Raw genomic sequence first — 24,377 nt, 5'->3', positions numbered from 1 at the left:
TTTACAACCATGCTTAGCTGAGATCAACACAGGTATTTCTGGTGCAAAGAGTATACAGGTTATTACCGATATCCATGATAACATCTCTGAGAAAAACTTATGTTACTTTACAGTTACTACTACTAAATTGTGTAAAAAATATAGTAGAGTTAAAACTTTGTTAAATGTGGAATGCCATTCTCTTCATCTGCAGTTGGGAGATACATTGTAATCTTAAGACATCCTCTGGATTTATTTACCAAGGAAGTCCTACAGTTCAGTGCGAAAAGGGAATGGGATGAAGGAAAGTGGCGGGAACTGAGTTCAGCTTGTTCCTCGAAAGATTCTACCAAATTTTGGTCCCTTGCTAAGTGGGATAGGAAGGGCCGTACACCCATCCCTCATAAACACATAGCTCCCTCTGTTTGGGTTGAGTGTTTCTTAGCCCTATATCCCCATAACCACCTTAACATTCCAGTTGATGATGCAGTGGAAGCCCTCTGTACTGACAACTCATTCTCTGCTTCAGAGCTTTCCTTTGGTCCAGCAGATGTTATACTTGCTATGGATGATATAAACAGAGGTAGTGCCCCAGGACCTGATGGTATACAAGCTGATGTGTTTATATATGATAGGGATAATGGGTTTAGGTATATTCTCCTTTTGGCAAATGCTATTTTAGATGAGCCCCAATACCAGAATTCTGGAACGGAACTGAAGTTATCCCAATATGAAAGAAAGGAGACACATCATTGCCATTTAATATAGGTCACTAAGTTTAATTGACTGACTACAAAAAACTGTTGCACATCTTTTTCTTTGTAAGATCCATGAATAGATTAATGATAATGATGTTTTGTCCCCCTATCAAGTACTACGGACCAGGTTTTTTGATTTTTGCTCCTGTATTGGAAGACGGTGGAGATCGGTGGAGGCAGTCTATATATAATGCCTTTGTCGATCTCAAATCAGCCTTTGATCTGGTTCCCCAGAAGAAACTGTGGCAGGTTGTTTCTGTTGTGGGTATGCCTTTGGATCTCCAGAGAGTGTTCATTTGATTGCATGAGGTGAATTATGCTCAGGTTCAGTGGGATAATCAGGATGGACCGACTGAATTTTTCCCATTCTTAAGGGGGAACGTCAAGGTAGCTTCTTTGGTTCCTACCCTGTTTTCTTTCTTTATTAATTGCATTTGTTTCTTCCTATTTGGCTTCCCTACTGATGCTTCTACCCTTGATGGTACAAAAATACCCATTTTGTTGTTTGTTGACAATACTTTATTGTTCTCTAAGACAACCACCGGGCTTCAGTGAGCCTTCTTCCGGTTTCAAGGATTTTGCATAGCCCATGGACTTGAGATCAATTCCGCAAAGACCAAGTTTATAGTCCTTAAGAAGCAAAAGTAATTTAATGGCATCCTTGAAATTTGGATGTAACCTTATCCTTGACCCTTGCATGGAAACCACAGGTAGATCTAATGACCGCAAAAAATTAAACAGATTTCTGGTGCCATAATTGAACATTTCTTAGCCCTGTTGCCCTAGCCATCTTAACATTCCAGTTGATGATGCAGTGGAAGTCCTCTGTACTGGCAACTCCTTCTCTGCTTTGGGGCTTTCCTTTGGTCCAGCAGGCGTTACACTTGCTATGGATGCTATAACCAGAAGGAGGGCCTTAGGACATACCAGCTGATGTATTTATTTATGATAGGGATAACAGGTCTAGGTATATTCTCCTTTTGGCAAATGCCATTTTAGATGAGCCCCAATTGGAAAGGAGGTGAAGTTATCCAAATATGCAAGAAAGGAGACAAATTGTTGCCATGTAATTGTAGGTCACTTGGTTTAATTGATTGTGTACAGAAAACTGTTGCACGTCTTCTTCTGTGTAGGATCCATTAGTGGTTTAATGATAATGATGTTTTGTCCCCCTGTCAAACTGGGGTCTGTAGGAAAATAAGTACTACGGATCAGGTTTTTCAATTTTTGCTCCTATATTGGAAGACGGTGGAGATCGGTGGAGCCAGAATATATGCTGCCTTCATCGATCTCCCCAGCTTTACACATTTACATTGCTAAAGCGGAAAAACTCTGTGTTGTATGGTTCTGTTGTGGGGTTTTGCTAATCTATCTTCTCTCACAAATTCTGAAAATAAATTCTTGAGAGGTTTAGCTCACCTCCTAGTAGCACTCTATTGGTTCCATTACTGCTTGATCTGGGCAGAAATGCATTAGTTGATAAAGCCAGACTTTGTCACTTGCTGTTCTGGAGAAGGTTATGGTCTTAACCCAAATTGGCTCAGCAGAGACTGGCCTTAAAAGATGTGATGGAGGTCGATACATCAAGTAAAATTACCTTGCTATATCAACTTAAAAAGTATTTAATATCTATTGGCCTGCAGTCTTTATGGGATAATGCATCATCTGCAATAAGTCTGACAGAGCTGGCACTAAAAACGACATATTGACTTTGGGTCAGACAACTGGAAGCACATTTGGCTGCCCCTTCATCCTTAACAGGAGCGTTTTTGGATTTTCAATGTAGTAGCAACTTTGAGCCTTAGTGGAATGCTATCACTGTTCCCTTGGATTGCAAACTATACTTACAATTCAGAGTAGGTATTCTTCCCCGAAAATATTTACTATCAAATGGGTTCCAAACAGTGATCTTTTATGTCCGGTCTGCAATAACTTCACAAAATTGAGTGGTCATGTTTCTTTGTAAGTTTGGGCTATATTGTTGCCTGCAAGAAATGGATCAAACCAATATGTAGATTAATGGGGACCTGTAGCAGTTGGACTGCACTTAGAGTCCTTTGATCAGATCCCAAACTTATCTACAGGTGTGCTGTTGCTATGTTTCTGGTGTGTATTTTGGTTATTGGAACTATGGCTGTAAATTGCCCTTAAAATAACTGTGATTATTTCTTTATTGGCGTCAACTGATTTTATGCATCCTCACCAGTGACAAATTTTGCTTTCTCAAACTAAAGTTATGATCAGTATACACCCAGCTTTATATTTTTAACATCTAGGAGCTAGGGTGTATCTTCTGCTTCCATGCTGGGTTATTGTTGTGTTTTTATGTGTCTTTATTTAGTAACACAGTTTTTCTCATGTGTTCTCTTGATGTATTTAACCTTCGTATGCCACAATGCTTTGGCTCTCACACTGAAATGTATTCATATTAATATGTTGTTTTTACTTTTGCAGTGGCAAGCCTGAGACATGTTTTGAAAAGGTTACTTTGGTGGGTGGCACAATGAGTGCCGCAGACCCTCTAGTAGCATGGGTAAATGGGATACTAGTGACTTACAAGTAAAGTAAACATGCCAATATGGTGTAGGCCAATTGTACCATGTTTAAGGGAGAAAACACAGGTATTTTAACACAGGTTAGCAGTGGTAAAGTGGACAGAGTCCTAAGCAAAACTGGCAGGGTGAAAGCAAAAGGCCTGGAGGACTACCACTCAAGGGTGCTAGGCCTAATGCATGCTCCCCCACACTGAATGTAGGGAGAACTACCCACCCTCATGGGCATTCTCATCACTAAGTTGGAAGAACAATAGAAGACCATCAGCATTAGAGTGGTCCGTTCCAGGGCCATTTTCCACTGTAAAGGTTTCTGATTGCTCGTATAGCCCAGTCAATGTATCAAGGAATCACCCCATGCACCTATTGTGGATAAAGAAGAGAGTCCTACATTGAAATGTTTCTTTTTGGGGAAATCACTGGAGCAACTTAAGCATTGGTATGATATGGTCATTGTGTATCCATCCAAATAAGAGCTGGATGCTGTTTCTCTGTAATATTTGGAATTTAATAATGAATTTAGGGAATCTATGCAGATGTATCCACTAATCCAGTCAAAATGTTATTTCTACAAAGAGGAGTGTGATTTTTTTAGAATGGCAGAAGATATAGGACCACTTTTAGTACAGTTAGGTGGTAAACTGTTAATGTGGAAACTGTATTTACTTGGGAAATAAAGATGATCTTGTATTTTAACATCACATTTTCTGTAAATAGTTGTGGTGGAACAATTGACTCTGGCTAGGTAGTAACTCTCTACTTCTCTAAGGGGGAGGGGGTTGCACAGGGCCAATGAGCAGGAATTTGTTGTTCACAAATTTCAAACAAAGCCAGTTTTGTTGCATCCAATGATGTTTATGTGATAGGAAATTACCATATTTGAAAGTTCCCCAAATTCCACTTCCAGTTTGAAACAAGTCTAGGTAGGTTGCCATAGGTACCATTATCAAACATATGGTAATGATCTTGTGTGCAATCAAAATTATGAGTTACATAAAAATGGAGGGGGTTCGTGACAGGGTAAAATTAGTTCATTATACATATCATACTGGAGCTCCAGTTTAACCCCTTAGCTGCTGATCTTCCCCTCCCCACCCACCTCCAGTGCTGAGTCCTTTTGTGGCTAGTTGGGGTAGTTCGCACTTAGGCCTTTATAACTTTTTGTCCACATAAGCTATCCAAGCCAATTTGGTGTCCTTTTTTTCCAACATCCTAGGGATTCTAAAGGTACCCAGTGTTTGTGGGTTCCCCTGGAGGAGAACAAGACATTAGCCAAAATACAGCGAAAGTTTTGTATTTTTCCAAAAAATGGGAAAAAAGGGTTGCTGAAGAAGGCTTGCGGTTTTTTCCCTGACAATTGCATCAACAAAGGGTTTGCGGTGCTAAAAGCACCATATTCCCAGCTTTCAGCAACAGGCAGACTTGAATCCGAAAACCACATTTTGCAGCCCAATTTTGGCATTTTACTGGGACATACCCCATTTTTACTATTTTTTGTGCTTTCAGCCTCCTTCCAGTTAGTGACAGAAATGGGTGTGCATCCCGGTAAGCTAAACATTTCTGAAACGTAGACAAAATCCTGATTTCAGCAAAGGGTCATTTGTGTAGAGCCTACATGGTTTTCCTACAGACAATAAATAACAGCTGAATTCAAAGAAATATTGAAATTGAGGTGAAAAAACACCCATTTTACCCCATGTTTTACTCTGTAACTTTTTCCTGCGATATCAGATTTTTAAAAGCAATATACTGCTACGTCTGCTGGACACTTCTGGTGGCGGGGATATATAGGGCTTGTGGGTTCATCAAGAACCCTAGGTACCCAGAGCCAATGAATGAGCTGCACCTAGCAATGGGTTTTCATTCTATTCCGGGTATACAGCATTTCATTTGCTGAAATATAAAGAGTGAAAAATATGTATCAAGAAAACCTTTGTATTTCCAAAATGGGCACAAGATAAGGTGTTGAGAAGCAGTGGTTATTTGCACATCTCTGAATTCCAGGGTGCCCATACTAGCATGTGAATTACAGGGAAATTCTCAAATAGATGTCTTTTTTACACACTGTCTTACATTTATTTAATTTATGTAATGTCTTACAAAATAGGCCAATGAGAGTGGATAATAATAACCTATTGCTGGAAGAAAGAGGGTTACAGATCTCTATCTAGTGCGGCACAGTGGACGAAAAAATGGGTGTTGACGATTTAGACTATTTTCAAGCATTCACCTTTTGATTGTCTTTGTAATCTCCAAAGCCATCATCCAGCAACTGATAATTAAGAGAGGGGACACTCCTAGGAACTGGCAATGGAACAAACTTAGGTTTCAGTTTACCAGCAGTGGGCCCTGAAGAGTTCTGGAGTGAAGAGGCAGACCTCACTTAGCTTAAGGATGTGTGCGCTCTCGTTTCAGATTGAGCTGCCATCCTGAAATCTACCCGGAAATTGTCACATGGTCATAGAATCCATATTATACTCCTTTTTTCATGCATCCTGCTAGGTGCTGATATGCATTATTCAGCCTAAAATGTAATTACTAATTGACATTGGTAAATTTGTTTCCAATCCTCATAACAAAATAAAATCATATTTATCAATGTAGCTCAGAGATAATGTACCTTCATGCAAACAAAGCACATTGCAGCATACAGAAATCATTGACAAAGCCTGTAGGTCTAGCCTTGACTAAACTGCTCTTTGTTTATTTGTTTTTCGAACATATGCAATCAATATTGGCAGTTTATTTGTCTGCAGATATGTGCAATGGATATTAAAAGCTTAAAAGCTTAAAAGCCCATTTTGCAAAAATAAGAAAAATATGGCACATCACAAAATGTAATTTAAAAAAAGTATTAAATGAAAGCAGAAAAGAACGCAGAGATTAGCCCATTGAAGTGGACTATTTTTCAGGCGTGTGTGCACATGTGAAAATACACATTGCACAATACCGAATGCTGGTGTGGTGGGGGAAGCAAAATGTGAATGACTCATGAGGAAACAAGTGGACGAAAAACGCTGAATCAAAGCTCATGTATTTAATAAAAATACATATGTATTTTTTATTATGTTTTTGGAAAAAACGAGGCTGGTGAGACATCCAGAACTGTGTGTACCAGACTAAAAAATGGTCCAGAAAGCAAAAAGGGGAAACCGTCTGATTGAGGTTTAATGTAGATTAGACAATGCAGTATTTTATGTATATTGAAAAGTACCACACCATACATTCTCACACTAAGTACAGTTGACTGTTTTAAAGGATGTATGTAAGCCTTATGGTGAGGTCTGTAGTATTCCAGATCTAAGAAGGCTAGTCAAATCCAGTCCACGTTTTCAGGAACTATGCAGAGGATATATTTACATATATTGAATCTAAAAGCAACTATTTGCATAGGTAGTGGTTATTTTAAACACGTAGCTTGAACCAGGCACTCCTGACGTATGTTGGACCTATGTTGGAATGAATGCCATATGGAATGCCTCTTGACACCGCTACTTGAAACCTAGAATAGACATATTCCTTCTGATGTCCTACCCAGATGACTGGCTGGCAACAATGTAGAATCAGAACTCAATTATTTCGGGGTTTATACATGGCTTTCTCCAACTACAGAAAGGTAATTTTAGTTACACATGATGTCAGAGACGAGAGAAATTGCTATTGAATATTCTGTGATAAACTGAGATGGATCCTCCTTACACTACTCCATTAATATCATACTTACTAAACGCTAACCATGTTTGCCTCAGCTGCAGGTAAACTCTGAAATCAGTCTGGAATCCAATATCATAGATAGTGAGGTCAGCTCCAGGAATCCCCCTCAGACTGTCATACTCCCAGTAACAGTGCCAGATGCCTGCAAGAAAAGAAGCACATGTTCAGTGTACATAAACTATCTTAAATGCAATTCATTTTTATACAACTCTCCTAAAACATTTCATTGAGCACAACTCTGGTCCACATCTATTATGCATTCAGCTTTAAGCCAAGATAATTAACCATCTGTCTTCCATCTACTGGACTACCCCAGAAAGACACAAGAAACAGAGCCAATAAATCCTCCAGAAGTCAAGGAATGCGCATATGTGAGAAGTACTGTCTGCACAGTACTGAACTGCAAGACCAGCCCCTTCCCCAGTCAGCTTTGTGATCTGACGGATACAGAATGGAAACCAAAGCAATTCTAATGTAAAATACATTGTCATCGGTTCATACAGTAGGAAATATCACAGAACCGTGGTATTGCAGAAGACCAAATGTATAGACGGTAATGTTAAAATTCTCAGTAACTCCAACACGTTCTAGGCAAATTAGGGCATTTTTGGTTTCTCTACTTCCATGTATGCATTGATTAGTATCACGGATGCTAGTTTACCAACATGCCAGTGCTAGAAGAAGAGACGTCCAGCAAATGTTGACACGTGATGCCATCATTGGTGAAACGAACTGTCCTGCACTTAGATCTTTGAAGGCTTATTTGCTGCTCAGAACATTGGTGAAGGAAAAGAGCGGAGACTATAGAAATGAAAAACACTTAGAATTCCCTGATTACTTTCCCCTATTCATGACCCCTCAGATGAAGAGTAGCAAGGGTGGTGCCATGGATATCAAAGGGCAAGCCAGGGACTTCAGCTGCTCATACTGAATACCACTATTTGACATCCTTTTTAGTATCTTGTTCTCCATTTACTAGGAATAGGCCAACAATTAAAGTATCCAGTATGGGGTCAACTAAAAGAAACAGACCTCCAGTAACTGCTGTAGTTTGCAATTTATGTTACTGCAAGTAAAGGCAAAACTATTATGAATGCTCTCAATAACGACATTCCACATTTTTGTAACCCCAGGCCCAGTTGTGTAGGCCCAGTTACATTTCTTGCATGAAAATCCCCAAATTAGCTATCTCCCCATGATGCGTAATTCCGCAATGTGCCATTCATGGTAAAAATATACTGCAAATACACAGGAACAATACAAACAACAAAACATGAGCTGCTTTTTTCATTGTGATTTTAGTTTTCTGCACTTTCTATTAGCTCAAAATGCATCAGATGAATGAAAGCATAACTTGGCTGTGCCATTATATCACACAGATTGTGAAATAAGAGAAAGGTTATTTCCTTATCTAGACGTGTGAAAATGGCTTTTCACGTAATGTGGTGCACTGGAACATATATGAGTAAAGTGCATGGATGATAATATAACATGTAAACAACATGTTTTCATTGTTTGCAAGTACGTTCAGTTCATAGTATTTTAGAAAATTGTATTTCCATAATCACTTTAATCACTAAAAGAAATGTGTTTAGAATAATTTAAACTAAAGTACATTTAGGTGAATGCTACCCAAATTTTTCTTTGTTTATTCTTCAGTGTGGAAGTTTGTTTTATTGCATGTTTTTCTAAGCTGCAGGTGCGGTGGTATGAGCCTGAGGTTAATAAGGATTGTATTGTACAGAAAAGATGAGGGGGCCTGAGAGAATATGTTACCAAGGTCAAAGAGGAGCAACGTGGAGATAGCAGTTGAACAACACTCTGCATTTCTGAGAATGGGAGTGAACCAAAGGATGCTTCAAGGTTCAGATCCCATCGGGCGATTGATAGAGTTGTTTAGTGGAAAGTTTCAGCTGTGATGGCACTCCTCGGAAGAATTGAGATTTAAGAGTGGTATAGTTAGCTAAAGAGCAGATTCCCTTTTTCGCTTTGAGGGGAGCGGACCCCTCTGAGGTACAGACCTCTATCCCAAAGGGTTGCATGATAGAACCGCGCATGCTGGAATAACACATGCTTTAACAACGCGGTCGGATCCACGACTGTGCATGCCTTTACAACAAATTTTGTTGTAAAAGCATGCCTAGTAAAAAAAAATACTACCCTAACCATCCACCCCGCCCCTATAACCTAAAGTACACCGACCCCCCCACCCACCCTGAACCCTAAAAAAACTACCCTCACCCCCCACCCCTGCCCCATAAAACAAAACTACCCCAACACCGACACCCGCCCTGAGCCCTAAAACAACAAAACTACACCCACCCCTAAGAAGTAAACTACTTGGTGCAGTGCCACTTTCCATAAATCTGCCCCTTAATGCAAAAACAAACTATGTGAACTTCACCCTCCCTTTATTTGCGATGCATCTAATAAACCATATTCAAACATAAGAATGCTGGAGCAGAAGGCACATATCAGTCATTATAGGTCCCCTGCTGCTTCATTGCTTTCAACTGTCCAGCGCTGCAATAAAATTGAAATTTGCACAAAGGATAAATACTGATATATTAATTTACCGTGTGTCAATATAAGCTTGACTTTACTGAGAGCTGTTAGCGTTTTAGTGCTTTTCTGTAGTATCTGTGTCTCTTTAAGAGAAGAATGAGTAGGCTCAAGTTTGGAAAACGTAAATCAATGTTTCGATTCAAGGTACATGCAGAGATCATATGTGCTGCTGCCCTTCTAAGGATAGTTGAATGTATTTACAGAAGATAATGTTAATTTTTTTAAAAGGCATTTTGCATTAATATGCCTTTTAATTGAAATATTACAGTAAAATAACTCTTGGGAATAAGCATTTTAGAAATGCTGGATCAAAATAAAACTAATAAAAGGAATCTGTACTGACTCACCTCATTGCAGAGGTAAGCGTACCCTCACGGTGATTACTACTTTACTAAGGGGGTGGGGGGTTAAACAAAAAGACAGAACAGTGGAAGCACCTCAAGGTTAACTTTATATGGCTTGTACTTACCATATCCCACAACGCCAATAACGCCAAATATGAAGACCCAGAATAGCACTCCCGCCGTGAACCTCAACAGCACAAGGAAAAGCAGGCTGACAATCATCGCGATGAACAGAGCTCTGGAAAGAGGGAAAACTGTAAGTACTTTGTGGGCACTAGTGCTTCATAAGGATAACTACCTCCAACTGACTAGCTGAAAATTATTTAGCTGAAAACCTTCCAATAGATAGATGGATAGATAGATAGATAGATAGATGGATAGATAGATAGATAGATAGATAGATAGATAGATAGATAGATAGATAGATAGATAGATAGATAGATAGATAGATAGATAGATAGATAGATAGTAATTTTCAATGCCAATATAAAACACATCTTACCATACCATTTGTTGTTTGACACAGCAAGAACATCCTTAGCTTTATAGTGGGTGGGCATGCACCTTACCATATGCTGAGCTTTCTTTCAGAATGTGCTCATCTGAAAATGTGCAGCACACATGCAAAGAGGAAAACGTCTCTTGTGATTGTCCCTGCAATGCAGACACACTTGCACTATGGTGCAAGGGTTCCTGCATTGGCGCATGGCAGCACATTGTGCACCAGTGCAGTAGAAAAGGACAGGAATGCGCTGTATCTTGTAGATACGGCACATTCCTGCCCTTTTCTTTTGACGCAGGGCAGTGCTGTAAGAAGGCTTGCGGTGCTACCTGCATCAAACGATTGTAAATATGCCCCTTAATGCTCTGTGAACCTGCACAATAAAATTAAATTTTTTGGTTTGACATGGAGCCACCTGAGCATTTTCCACAAAGATTGTGGGTGATCTGAAATGGTGATTTTGGAATCAAACTATTAGTAAGGTTTCTTTCCATTTGTTCTGCGTTTTTGTGCCACCTTTGCTTTTCACAGCAGTGTGTCGAAATTTCATAGCTTGAATTTTCACAAATGATGGAACAAGTTATAAAAGCATAATTGAGGTATGTTAGTGACATCGAAATGAGAGAGGCAGCAGAAACAGTAAAATGAGAATTTTAGACATCTGTATAATTCTCTAATTTGTTTTCTGTTTTTTATTCACACTGATAGTACTGTCTCCACCCAAGGTGAGGGAACAAGGCCCAAATTTATTTTAAATTTGTGCAGACACATTGTGGTGCAAAAGCATGCAAAGTCTTGCAAAATTATTAATGTTTCCAACTCAAAGGTTATTTTGTCTGGAAAATGTGCACGTTTCTCAGTGCAAATAGTGATGTGTGCTGCTTTGTATTACTTTGTGTCAAGGGGACTTTACTGGTATGTAACACAGTTTTTGCTACAGAGCTATTTCAATTAAGATAGGTAAACCAATCTTTGTGTAAAAAATTAACACATCCTTGAAACAGCTGTTAAAAGGGGGAAATACTTTAATTCTTCAAACAACTCACACATTACTTGTGTGCCATTGAGCACAGAAATGTGTAGGATGCTTCAGAGCTTATCTAGGTATAGACATTTTTACTAGAATAGTATGCTTCCAGTATAAATCCTATGCTATACAGCACACACTCACCTCTGCATCTTGGTACTGTGGGTCGTGCAAACCAGTGTGACAGTGCAAGAGATATTAGTAGCAGCAGGCCATGTTAATAAATGTGGCTCTGTGTTGTCTTCTTCCCACTGCATAATGCAGCATGGCACCCTTGGTTCGAGATCCAGGCAGTGGCCTTTGATGATGGGTCCCTGCAGAGTTACCGACTGCTGTAAACATCAGCTTCATTGCTGTAGTATGAGGAATGGCTCCAAGCAGGTGTTAAAGTCTCTAGTATCATCAGCAGTGTGGGAAGCAGCAGCTGCTCTGCCAATAACAGGGGGCCTTTGCAAAGATCACAAAATTCCAAGGGAGGGCTTTAAAATGATCCAGTTTTAATGAAGGAAAGACTGACTGATATACAATTAAGGATTATATTTAAATAGCTGTAAGTTATATAGGGGGTCATTCTGACCCTGGCGGTCTTGGACCGCCAGGGCAAGAATGACAGAAGCACCGCCAACAGGCTGGCGGTGCTTCATTTCCCATTCTGACGGTCGCACCGCCGTGGACGGCGGTGTCCCGCCGATTTTTCCCCGGCGGTGATAATCCGCCAGGGAAGCGCTGCAAGCAGCGCTGCCCTGGGGATTATGACCCCCTTACCGCCAGCCTGTTTCTGGCGGTTTACACCGCCAGGAAGAGGCTGGCGGTAAGGGGTGTCCTGGGGCCCCTGGGGCAGACAGTGAAAAGCGCGACGGGTGCAACTGCACCCATCGCACCGCCGCAACACCGCCGGCTCCATTCGGAGCCGGCTCCTGTGTCGCGGCCTCATTCCCGCTGGTTAGCGCCCGCCGGCCCAGCGGGAATGTCGGAATGTGGGCCGCGGTAAAGTGGCCGCATGGCGGCCACTTGGCGGTTCACACCTGGCAGGCGGCGGTAGTCGCCCGCCAAGGTCAGAATGAGGGCCATAGTGTATAGTAGATCTAAGTATGTGTACGGACCCACCCCCTTCCTTTGTCTGCTTCTTGTAGCTCAGGATCAGGTATCCACTAATTAGCATCTCACTAACATTTCGGGCTGAGTTTATCTGCAGCTACTTTTCTTTAAGAAGTAAACAATTTAGCTCATTGGATTGCAAAAGTTCAAAATGTGAATAGCGTTAGACACTGGTGAAGGCAGATTTATGAAGGCACATTTCGAATAATTAACTAGTAGGAACCATCTTGTATTCCTGAGTGTTGGAAGCACATGACAATAAGCATTAACAAAGCTAATGGTCTAGCTATGACCACATTTGAATGTTCCTGATATTCTGCAATCCGCAGTTACCTTCAAAAGGTTGCATTACTTAAAACATTACTAAAGATCCCTCATGTACTTGTTGTACCAAACTGTATTACCTTAAATTGTTACTAGAGGTCCCTCAAGGCAAAGGCAAATTCTTGTTATGGCAGGCAGAAATACTATAAGTCATTACTTGAGGTCCCATGATTGGGGAAAGTGGGAGGGGCTGGAACAAATGAGGGACGAATGAGGAGGACAGGCTACATTACCTGCTTCTGGGGAGAGAGGTGGGAAGCAATGAGGACAATGAGGTATCCACAGGACATCACTCCAGGGAAAGAGAAAGGTTGATGATGCCTGAGTTCTCTTTCATTGGATTTAATTTATCGCTGTACCAGGTTGCAGTATACTAAATGTTCCTTGAGTCAGACCCAAATCTTTACTGAAGTAGTGTGCTGTATATTTAGCCATTACTAGAGGTCCACTGAGCCAGAAATTATATAGTCTGCAGTATTCTAAGTTGTTACTAACGATGCCTGAGCCAGGAACAAATGCTTGGTTTACAAGCTTGCAGAACATCATCCTGTTACTTAATATTCCTTGACTCAGGCACAAGCCTTTAATGAAGCCCTTCAGCCTTCAATAGTGGCCCCTTGAGTCACACAAATGGTTGGTCTACCAGGCTGCAATACATTGTGGGTGCTAGAGGGAAGCAAGGGAGGACTGGGGGTGAAAGACATGTACTTCCATGGACTGCTAAAGGTCAAATGCGACAGAAATGTGCAAAACAAAAAATGAGTTTCCTGATGTCAACAGTGTAAGGATACAACTCATCTAATCAAAACATGGTGAAACCAAAATACACCAAAGACACAACAAATACAGTAGAGGAAAGCCATCAAATCAGAAGGAAGCGTATGAGATACACAAGAAAGCGACAGACTCTCCTTCAAGGGGTGTTTCCAAAGCCCACTCGAAATCACATGTGGCTCGCAGGAGGGAAAAGGGGCGGCGCGGCATGTGGCAGGGGGGACCAAAAAAAGTAATAATAAAAAAAAAAGCTTACCTTTTTGCCGCGCTGCCACCGCACCGCTCCATTTGCTCCTCCATTGCAGGCTGCAGGCCACTCCTGACACTGCTCAGAGCAGCATTAGGATTGGCTAGGAGCTCCCAGCTCGGGTGCTCCCAGGCAGACTGGGAGCCTGTGCATGCTCTCTCCAGCCCGGCAACTGTGTTGCTGGGCTGGAGAGTGCCTACTGCGCATGTGTGTTTGGCCGTCTCGAGACAGCAGGCCAAAAACACATGCGCTCTCTGTCCCTGTCACGCCCGTGACCCCCACCCCTTTTATAAAAAAACATAATAAACATAGTTTATTATGATTCTACTATAAAAGTTTTGCAGCTGCTGCTGATGGTGGAGGGGCGCCGCTCCTCCGCCATAGCGGAGGAGCCGCCCCTGCTCTAATTGTATATTGAGGTACGTTTGTTTCAAGCCCTACATACGTCATTTTTGTACTATGAGAGGGGTTCAGGATGTTAAATGCAGCTGCTTTCTCCGTCTGCATTGCAAACACATTACCATACCCCTTAGCTAGCTTCCAAGTTGTACTCATATCACATATTTTCAGATAAAATAAAAAGATTGTGGACGTTTGGACTGCGATCCCAAAAGTAGGCAGTACCCCAAGGTGTTGCGCCACTTTTGGAACTAAAGCTTTTTGTAGATATTTCATGTTAAACATGATGGAATGACAGGGCCTTGAGAAACTAACGGGCATATTCATGAGCCCCTAGCGCCACCTTGCGCAACATTTGCAGCATTTATTTTGATGCAAATGTGGCATTAGGGTGGCATTTCCCACGTGCCATATTTACAAGGTGGCGCAATGCAAGCATTGAGCCACTTTTTAACCACTTGCGCCACATTATGCCTGCACAAGGCATAATGTATGCCGGGGTGGTGTTACAGCGCTAAGGGGAGCGTAAAAATGGAGAAAAGGAATCTATGAGATTCTTTTGCACCATTTTTATCAGCATTTTTTAACACCTGCTAAGTGCAGGCGTTAAAAAGAGGCTTCCATTGATTACACTGGGCCTCTGAGTGCTTTCCAGGATTAGCATCATAATTTGGGATGCTAGTCCTGCAAAGCACTAGAATAGCATCACAAATTATGACGCTAGTCACCCTAACTACCACCATGGTGTGCCGTATTATAAGTACAGCTACCACATGGTGGCGTTAGCGGGGCACTAAGGGGCGCAAGAAAAGTGGAACTGCACTAGGTGCAGCGCCACTTTTCATAAATATGCCCCTAAATGTTTCTAATGTGGGGTTACGTACTATGACATGTTTGGGCACACATGTTGCCGTGGTACAACTATTGTGACACCCATTTCAATAACCAAAGACACCAGCCAACTAACCATTAAGTTAAACGATTTGTTGAATTAATTTTCAAACTCCTTTGTACCCAATTCGAATGCTCGAGCCAAGTTGCATTAACCACAAGTTGAGGTAAAAGTCATGATCAATGCAGTGGACAGTTCAATAGTAATAAAAGGATGTGGTCGAGGTAATGGGGTGCATCTTGAGAAAGACACAGAAAGGGCACGGAAATAAAGTCCAGCACTTGGATGGAGATGCAGTACATGGTAAGGCACTGTGAAGGCCATGGCCTTCAAGGATTTTTACACAACCATATGAAACATTAATGTTACAATTGGAAAATCGATACAAAAAAGCTGCAGATTTTTTAATTAACTCTCCATGTGAAAGCAGAATTGGGGATTTGAACAATGCAAAAAAACTATGAGTTGGTTTTCATCAAATACTTAGATTTGTTTCCTCTTTCACTTTAAGGTCTTAGGATGAGTAGAACGCTAAAACGTAACGTGATACCCTGCAGGAAATAAGTGCAGCCGTTTACCTGTTCAGTGGTGGGGTGTGTTTGTTTCCCTGACCTAAGCGCAGTTGACAGTGTCATAATAGATGCATGTTTGAAATCATAACTGAAAACATTTTACGAAAAAGCAAAGTCACCTCAAATATTTTTGGCAGTTTTCCCAGCATGATGCATATTGCGAATAATCTGGGGTGATATCAGAATGGACTTTGCAAATTCAGGGCAGAGCTGAATGAACACCTGTTATGTGTGTGTAGTGAATTCATTTACCCCAAATATTTATTTGCGCTAATGCTTTATATCTGATAGAGACTTTTAGTTGCAGATTCCTTACCTTAGAATTTTCCCCCAGGCATCAGACTGGATCCAGAGAGCGAGCAATACCCTTGCGCGTCTGCAGGTGGGGTCGGTCGACTCCGTGGGCTTCGTTGGCGTCGTGGTTGCCGTGATGACGTCGGGAGTAGTATATAGATGCCGCCCTCGCTCAGTGACGTGAGTTCTTTTCTTTCTGTGCCATGTGCTGATCCGGAGAAGAGCTACCCTGGCTATTTTTGGGCCAAATATGACCGTTTTGTCAAGTTTTTTCTGTGCAAATTTGGTGCGTTGAGGATGTCCCCAAAGACTGGGTTCAAGCCATGCAAGGACTGTCATTGGACGATGTTGGTGACGGATCCTCATTGGGTTTGTCTGTGGTGTCTCAAACGCGACCACTACCTGAAGGCGTGCTCCGAGTGCCGGGCCATGCACCCGAAGGCTTTGAGGGAGCGGTCCCTAAAGCTAATTGCGGCCCAGCACTCAAGTCCGCGTAGGTCCCGGTCTTGTTCAAGGAGTCATCACCACTCGTCTTCTTCTAAATCCTCGGGTCAAGGTAAGAAGAAGAAGAAGTCAAAGAAGTCCCATCCCTCTCTGACTTCGCTCCTTCGCTCGGCCGACGCGACACAGGAAAAGAGTCCATGCACTAGGCCTCCGTCCTCGGAGCCTGTGTCTTGGTCAGCTTCGCGATTCCCCGAATTTCCCAAAGCAGGAGCGACCCCCGCCCAACTTAAAGAGTTTTATGAGGCCATGCGCCTCATATTTGGGTGGGCCGACCCCAATACAGTGCCTTCGGGCCCTAGAGGTTCAGCTGAGGGGGCCTTCGGGTTCCGCGCCAGCGGCTTCTGCCCCAGCCACCGAGGTCACCTCCGGATCCGTGCGTGGATCTGCACCGGCACAGGTCGCACCCTTGAGATAGGGAACCAGAGGTCTGTCGAGTCCACCTCTGCCCCCGCTGCAGCCTCCAAACCCTCCTAGTCCGTCCCCTCAATCCCGTCCAATTGGTGGCAGGATTCACCATCACCTGCCCCACTGGGAACATATCACCACGGACAGGTGGGTTTTGCAGATCATTCGAAAGGGCTACTCCCTCCCTTTCGAATCTGCTCCACCACCCATGCCACCACCCTTCAATCACCTTCCAGCGGATCATTATTGCGCTTCTCCGCCAGGAAGTCACAGCTCTCTTGGCCAATGGAGTTATAGAATAAGTCCCTGTGCCAGAAGTAGGTACCCGCTACTTTCTGATACCAAAGAAGGACAAGGACTTACGTCCTATCCTAGACCTTTGGGACCTAAACTACTTCCTCATGAATTCAAAATGCTCACCCTGGCTCAGGTTCTGTCTGCCTTGGACCCAGGATACTGGATGGTAGCGTTGGACTTGCAGGACGCTTATTTCCACGTCCCCATCCTGCCTGCCCACAGACATTACCTACGATTCGTGGTAGGTCACGAGCACTTTCAGTTTACCATGCTCCCCTTCGGCCTTACCAGCACCCCTCGATTGTTCACAAAAGTGATGGCAGTGGTTACAGCTCATCTGCGCAGGTTAGGGGTTTCAGTCTTCCCTTACCTCGACGACTGGCTATTGAAGGTGGACTCACCTCAGAAAGTCGTCTCCCACCTTCAGACTAGAGCGAACCTCCTGCACATGCTGGGGTTCACTATCAACGTGCCGAAGTCACACCTGACACCCTCTCAGTCACTCCCTTTTATCAGAGCAGTTCTGGGCACAGTGCAGTTTCAGGCTTATCCACCCAAAAAACGAGTCCAAGACATTCAGGCTATGATTCCAATCTTTCGGCCTTGGCCTTGGGTTTCGGTGAGAGTGACTCTGAGGCTGCTGGGCCTCATGGCCTCCTGCATCCTGCTAGTAACACATACCAGATGGCATATGCGGGCTCTGCAGTTGGTCCTGAAGTTCCAGTGGGTGCAGCATCAGGGGAATCTCTCCGACCTGGTCCAGATCTCAGAGGGAACTACGAAAGACCTGCAGTTGTGGCTTTCCAATCCAAATTGGGTCCACGGCAGAACACTCTCCCTTCGCAAAACAGATCTCTCTATAGTGACAGATGCGTCACTTCTGGGTTGGAGTGGCCACATGGGAGAGGCGGAGATCAGAGGCCTCAGGTCTCCGGAGGAGTCATGGCTCCATATAAATTTGTTGGAGCTCTGGGCGATCAGGCTTGCGATGAAAGCATTCCTTCCCTCTCTCACAGGGAAAGTAGTGCAGGTGTTCACGGACAATACTACTGCCATGTGGTACTCCAACAAACAGGGTGGAGTAGGGTCCTGGGCCCTTTGTCAGGAGGCACTACGCCTCTGGACATGGTTGGAACATCAGGGCATTAACCTGATGGTTCAACATCTGGCAGGTTCTCTCAACGCCAGAGCGGACAAACTCAGCCATCAATGCACAGCCGATCACGAATGTTGGAGGTGGCGCAAGGTCTCTTTCAGCAGTGGGGAGAACCTTGGTTAGATCTGTTCTCCTCCGCAGAGAACGCACAATGTCAGCTATTTTGCGCGTTGGAGTTTCCAAGGTGGCACTTGCTCAGAGACTCTTTTCGTCTCAAGTGGAACTTCGGCCTCCTTTACGCCTTCCCACCTACCCCTCTTCTGCCCAGAGTTCTCAAGAAAATCAGGAACAACCAGGCCCAAGTCATCTTGGTGGCTGTGGACTGGGCATGGAGAGTGTGGTATCCAGAGCTATTAAGCATGTCGATTGATCCTCCACTCAGACTGCCTCTTCGGGAGGATCTTCTGTCGCAGCAACAGGGGACGGTTCTCCACCCGAACCTGTCCAACCTCCGCCTTCATGCGTGGAGATTGAGCGGCACCAGTTGACGGCTTTTGCCCTTCCACCCGAGGTCTGCACTGTTATCTTGGCAGCCAGGCGTCAATCCACCAAAACGGTATACGCCTGTCGTTGGAATAAATTTGTGGCATGGTGTAACAGCAAATCTGTTGATCCCCTTTCCGTCCCTCTATCAGAGGTTCTTCTGTTCATTCTTTCTTTGGCCCAGCAGAGCTCTGCTTTGGCCACCCTTAAAGGGTATTTATCTGCCATTGCAGCCTTTTTAGGCTACCTGATCAGCCTTCACTCTTTAAATCTCCTATTGTGAGTAGATTCCTTAAAGGGCTCACCCATTTATTTCCTCTCACTCCATTTATCATGCCTCAGTGGGACCTTAATCTTGTACTTACTTATTTGCTGTGTCCCCCTTTGAGCAAATGCATAATTGTTCCTTGCAGCGCCTCGCCTTCAAAACTGTCTTTCTAGTCGCTATTACCCCTGCTCGCAGGGTGAGTGAGCTTCAGGCCCATTTCCTCAAAACCTACAAACCTGTCTGTGCACCCTGACAAAGTCGTGTTGCGCACTAGGGCTTCCTTCCTTCCTAAGGTGGTTACACCCTTTCATGTAGGCCAGTCCATCACTCTGCCTACTTTCTACGCAACCCCACATCATTCCCATGAGGAGGAGAGACTCCACCATCTGGACCCAAAAACAGCGTTGGCGTTCTACCTCAATCGTACTAAAGATTTCCGGGTGGACGATCAACTCTTCGTTGGGTATGTGGGTGTGAAAAAAGGGAAGGCAGTGCAAATCTACCATCTCTCAGTGGGTGCTTCTTTGCATCAAAATGTGCTAAGCTTTGGCCAAAAAGCAACCTCCTGAAGGCTTGTGTGCTCATTCCACCAGAGCAACTTCTGCTTCCACTGCATTAGCACGCGGAGTTCCTGTCCTGGATATCTGCCAGGCAGCTAAGTGGACTTCCCTGAACACGTTGGCTAAGCACTACCTCCTGGATAGTCAGGTCCGTCAGGACAGCTATTTTCGTTGTTCGGTCTGGCAGGACTTCCTGTTATGATCTTGGCTCGCGGTCCACCACTGAGGATGGCACTGAGGAATCTGCAACTAGAAGTCTCTATCAGATGTACAAGTTACTTACCTTCGGTAACTAAATGTCTGGTAGAGACATATTCTAGTTGCAGATTCCTTACCGTCCACCACTCCTCCCCGCTGGCGAACTGATTTCTACGGACAGGGATTCCCCTTTTCAGGTCCTTAGCTCTGGCGCACCAATCTCAGTGTTCTTAGTGGCTCTGCGCTTTGGCGTGGAAAGTCGTTAAAAGAACCTGACGTCAGTGCGTGAGGGCGGCGTCTATATACTACTCCTGACGTCCTCACGGTGACCACGACGACAACGACACCCGCGGAGTCGACCGACGCCACCTGCCGATGCACAAAAGTATTGCTCGAAGAAAAATCTCCGGATCCAGTCTGACTCCTGGGGGAAAATTCCAAGGTAAGGAATCTGCAACTAGAATATGTCTCTACCAGATATTTCATTACCAAAGGTAAGTAACTTGCACTTTCAGACAATGCATATAGGAAACAGTAAGCAGGATTTGCCTGTTTCTGTTTCTACTGTCCCAATTCTAACTTTTGAACTTTGGTTGTTAAGAAATGTTCAGATCCATGTGACAGCTCACATGACAGTGACCTTCCCCCTAGTTGCCTCAATCTCTTTGGCACAACTGTGTGTTTGTCAGTGTCACAAGCCACAATAATGTTGAAGAATATTAGACCTGTGTCTTTTTCCCTCATTACAGACAAGAAGAAGCATCTCCCTAATGAAGCCTAACACTGAATTACTACTCTTTGAAGGTTTGAATTCTGAGTGATTTTCATTGAAAACCTGATTGACTTTCACATACATAGCCTTACATAGTCACATAGAGCCTGATTTAGAGTTTGGCAGAGAGGGTACTCCATCAAAACGGCAATAAGTACCCTCTCTGTCAATCTTAAGGTCCACCCACCTCATTTAAAGACTACTCCGTCTCCTCCAGTGAATTGGCTGTCAGAAGTTTTGCCATTTGTCCACCTGCCATGTTTAGAAGGGGTGAGCAAATTGGCAAATACTGACTGTTCATCACCGCCAGGTAAAATCTGGCAGTAAGGACTGCAAAACAGCCTCCACTGCTTGCAAACAAACTGTGAGTTGGTTATTGCTGATTTTAGTTTCAAAAACAAAATCCTGCTTTGGTATTTTGTTTTTAAAAATAAAAAGAAAATTTAAAGTTTGACTCTGTCATGTAGATGGAACGGTCCATCAAACTTTCACTGCATTTACTGGAAATACCATGACAGTGGTTCCTGGAAATGCAAGAGATGTCCGATGGGCCACAGGGCATCTCTAAATTTGGTGGGCAGAATTCTCTCCCCATGGCGGGAGTAAAGTACTCCGCTACACGGAAGGTACATAATTTGTCTGCCAAGGTCTAAATCAGATCCATAGTCATAGTTTCAGCAGTATTTTTTTCAAGATCTTGCAAATGAAGGGGACATTGGAACTGGACCAGTAGTTTGTCAGTTTATTCGGATTTGCTTATGTTTTTCAACAGGGATCTTCCCTTATACTTCTACCACATTTCAGCACTAAAATTAAACAATAACAATTCTACTGTCAAAACTGGCCTCTCATCCTATTTTATTGTCCATGTATATGACAGATATATAAGGCAACAAAATATACCAGCCGTATATGTACATACCTAAAGAGGAACTTTAAATAAGTCTAATTTCCATGAAAATTAAGAGACATTTGTGATTGGGCCCTCTCACAAAAACATCAATGAGAAAATAAGAAAATACGTAAATAAATGTAACTTTAAAAAAAAGGAAATATACAAGCAACAAATTCTAAAAAAAAAATAATGTTGAATAGATTAAGGACTCACACCGCTAGTTTGTTCTCTAGACTACAACAGAAAAAAAACAATAAAACATGTTTAGAAGTGAAAGTATTTTTTCTATAAATCGATACCATGTCTAGAGTCATCATCCATGACAAACTTCTCGGAAGAGAAAAAAGAGCTAAAAAAATATGCTTTTGGGGCAAGGTTCATTACAGGTGGCACACATGTAAACTATTCATCTTTGGTGGCAGCTAGAGGAGAACTTTTGGTTCTTGGTTTTATATAGTGTTCCATACTATACGTTTGCCATTTCTAAGCGCTGTAAATAGTGGATGATAACAATATGCTATTCAGTTTACTGACCATAGAAGGATGGAAGGCTATGTCTTCACTGCTGGATTACGAACTTGTGAACTTTAGATTTCCGCACTTATCAGCAGGGAATATCCTGGTTAAACGATAGTTTGGCTATATTTTTTCTTTTACAGTTTTAAATAACTGCACCATAAAATTAACTGCATATCCCTTCCTATGTCTAACGCAGAATGTAAACATTTTCTCTGAATTTGAACATGCAAAGATTGGTGATTTTTTTTGGACGATCTCATGCGCTTTTGGGAAGCTACTGACTAATTCCATAACATTAACGAATAGGATCTCCGAAAATGTATTTAATAATATCTGTATAATCCTGTAAGGGCTGTTACTTCATGCTATGGATGCCTTATTGAGATACAATTCTTGCATATGCAGGCCTATATGTATCATGGGTTTGTGCCGCCCTTTCTCTACACAACGGGGTGCAAGCATAATGAAACATATTGAATGATATTTACCAAGCCACACAAGGCCACCTTGTGTGGCCCTGCATGGCTTGGTAAACGTGGCATAATGCAGGACAATGCAAATTGCTGCCTTGCGTTACTCTAGTCTAGGGATGCATTACATGGGTGGCGTGCGGGTGTTCCCTCACATCCACCCATGTATTTTGGCACGTTCCCAGATTTGCTGTTAGTGGTAGACCTGGGAATGGGTCAAAATGCTATGACTCCCCAGGGGAGGCAAAACAAGGAGAAATATATCTAGTTCTCATAGTTTTCCCCTTTCTCTGTCTGTGCTGCATTCTGCACATGTAGAAAGGAAGGTGTCTCTTCCTGCACAAAAGCAATCCTACCTACAACACAGACACACTTGCACCATGGTGCAAGGATTTCTGCATAGGTGGTAGGCAGCAAAAAAGGTCACCAGCGTTAGGAAAGGACAGGAATGCCCCATTCAATGTTAAATACAGTGCACTCCTTGCCTTTCACTCAGCAAGGTGGCTTGCTGCATTGTGCTGCGTGAAGTTTTGGTAATATGGCCCAGAGTTCACAGCATATACTTCAACTGCAAATAGTGCTGCTCCTATATTTTCTGCCCTTCTGCACCGATTTTGATCTGAACTTGAGCTGCAATCTGAGGGGAGGGAATAGCATCCGTTTTTTGGAACTTTAGAAATTACATGTTTTGATGCTCCCTTTTTTGACTCCAAAGGTCTGTGCAGGGCGACAGAATGTGGACTGAGCTGGCGCTGCTCATCTATTTGATCCTTAGCATCAGTTATTCATCAGTGACAGAGCAAATTAAGCAACTGCATTGTGGCGGGGGCTGCTGGAGCATTGCAATCAGTGATGCAGCAGCTTCAGTGACCCGGAACCAAGTACTCGGGAGACCAAAGCACCCTACTCATTGCACTATTTTTTTTAACTATCTAAGCAAGGTATGAGGGTCCATTTTCCTTGCTTGATTTAGGACCTCGATACCCTTCCTAAGTTACTTTGGGAGTGCTTTACCCACGTAACCTAAAATACCTATTAAACATCAATGGATACATGAACACTGGTGTACTGCTCCTCTGCACTTATAATGTAGCACTACTACGGGTTTTCTTTGTTATAATATCCAGGTCCCATTTGTTTGTTATGTTACAAGCACCGATAGCTATTTCATTATCGCCAATGTGGCCATAAATGCTACAAGGTAATAATAAAGTGAGCAGAAGTGGGGAAAGCACCAACCACCACAATCACCTTATTAAGTGTAGAGGGGCAAGATTTCTGAAGTCCAATATGACAATCTCATTTTGGGCTTCCTTTTCTTGTGCAATTCAGCATAAAGACAACCCTGTACCCTTATTTTTGTGTCAAACTCGACATCCTCAGTTGCTAAGGGCGTCAATCCCCGGACACCACAGAGAAAAACCTAATCTCTATGGTTCTGATTTATGAATAACTGGTTGCAAAATACTGGTCGCTAATTGCGACCTGTATTTGTACAACAAAGTCAGTTTGTAAAATTCCAAATTGCAGTAACTTGCTAACCGATCCATCTCATAAAAATTAATGAGATAGGTCACCAATTGTGACTCACGATGATTGGAGACTATCACAGGGATGATGGCCTTGTTGGGGTCAGCACCCACCATTTCTTTGATTGTATTTGATAAAACAAACTTTTTTTTTAATACAGCCCATTTTCCTTAAAGGAAATTGGGCAGTGGTTAAAAATAAAAGCATTATTTATTTTTTGGAGAGAGCAGAAAGTGTTAATTACCCAACACACTTTTTTTATTCACAAAGGGGAAGGTA

At 42.9% G+C, this 24,377-nt stretch overlaps 1 protein-coding gene across 6 annotated transcripts in view; it reads right to left on the bottom strand.

The window, feature by feature from the left end:
• SLC44A5 (solute carrier family 44 member 5) overlaps positions 1 to 24,377 on the bottom strand; it is a 765,772-nt gene that overhangs the window by 157,910 nt on the left and 583,485 nt on the right. For all 6 annotated transcript variants that reach the window (XM_069232424.1, XM_069232422.1, XM_069232425.1 and 3 more), the window contains exons 10-11: positions 10,038 to 10,150; positions 7,014 to 7,145 (exon numbers count right to left, since the gene is read on the bottom strand). In XM_069232424.1, coding sequence (XP_069088525.1) covers positions 7,014 to 7,145; positions 10,038 to 10,150 — 245 coding nt within the window. The remainder of the gene's footprint in view (positions 1 to 7,013; positions 7,146 to 10,037; positions 10,151 to 24,377) is intronic.

The sequence above is a fragment of the Pleurodeles waltl genome, chromosome 4_2, assembly GCF_031143425.1.
Source record: "Pleurodeles waltl isolate 20211129_DDA chromosome 4_2, aPleWal1.hap1.20221129, whole genome shotgun sequence".
Lineage (NCBI taxonomy): Eukaryota > Metazoa > Chordata > Amphibia > Caudata > Salamandridae > Pleurodeles > Pleurodeles waltl.
This window is presented reverse-complemented; position numbering and strand designations above follow the sequence as displayed.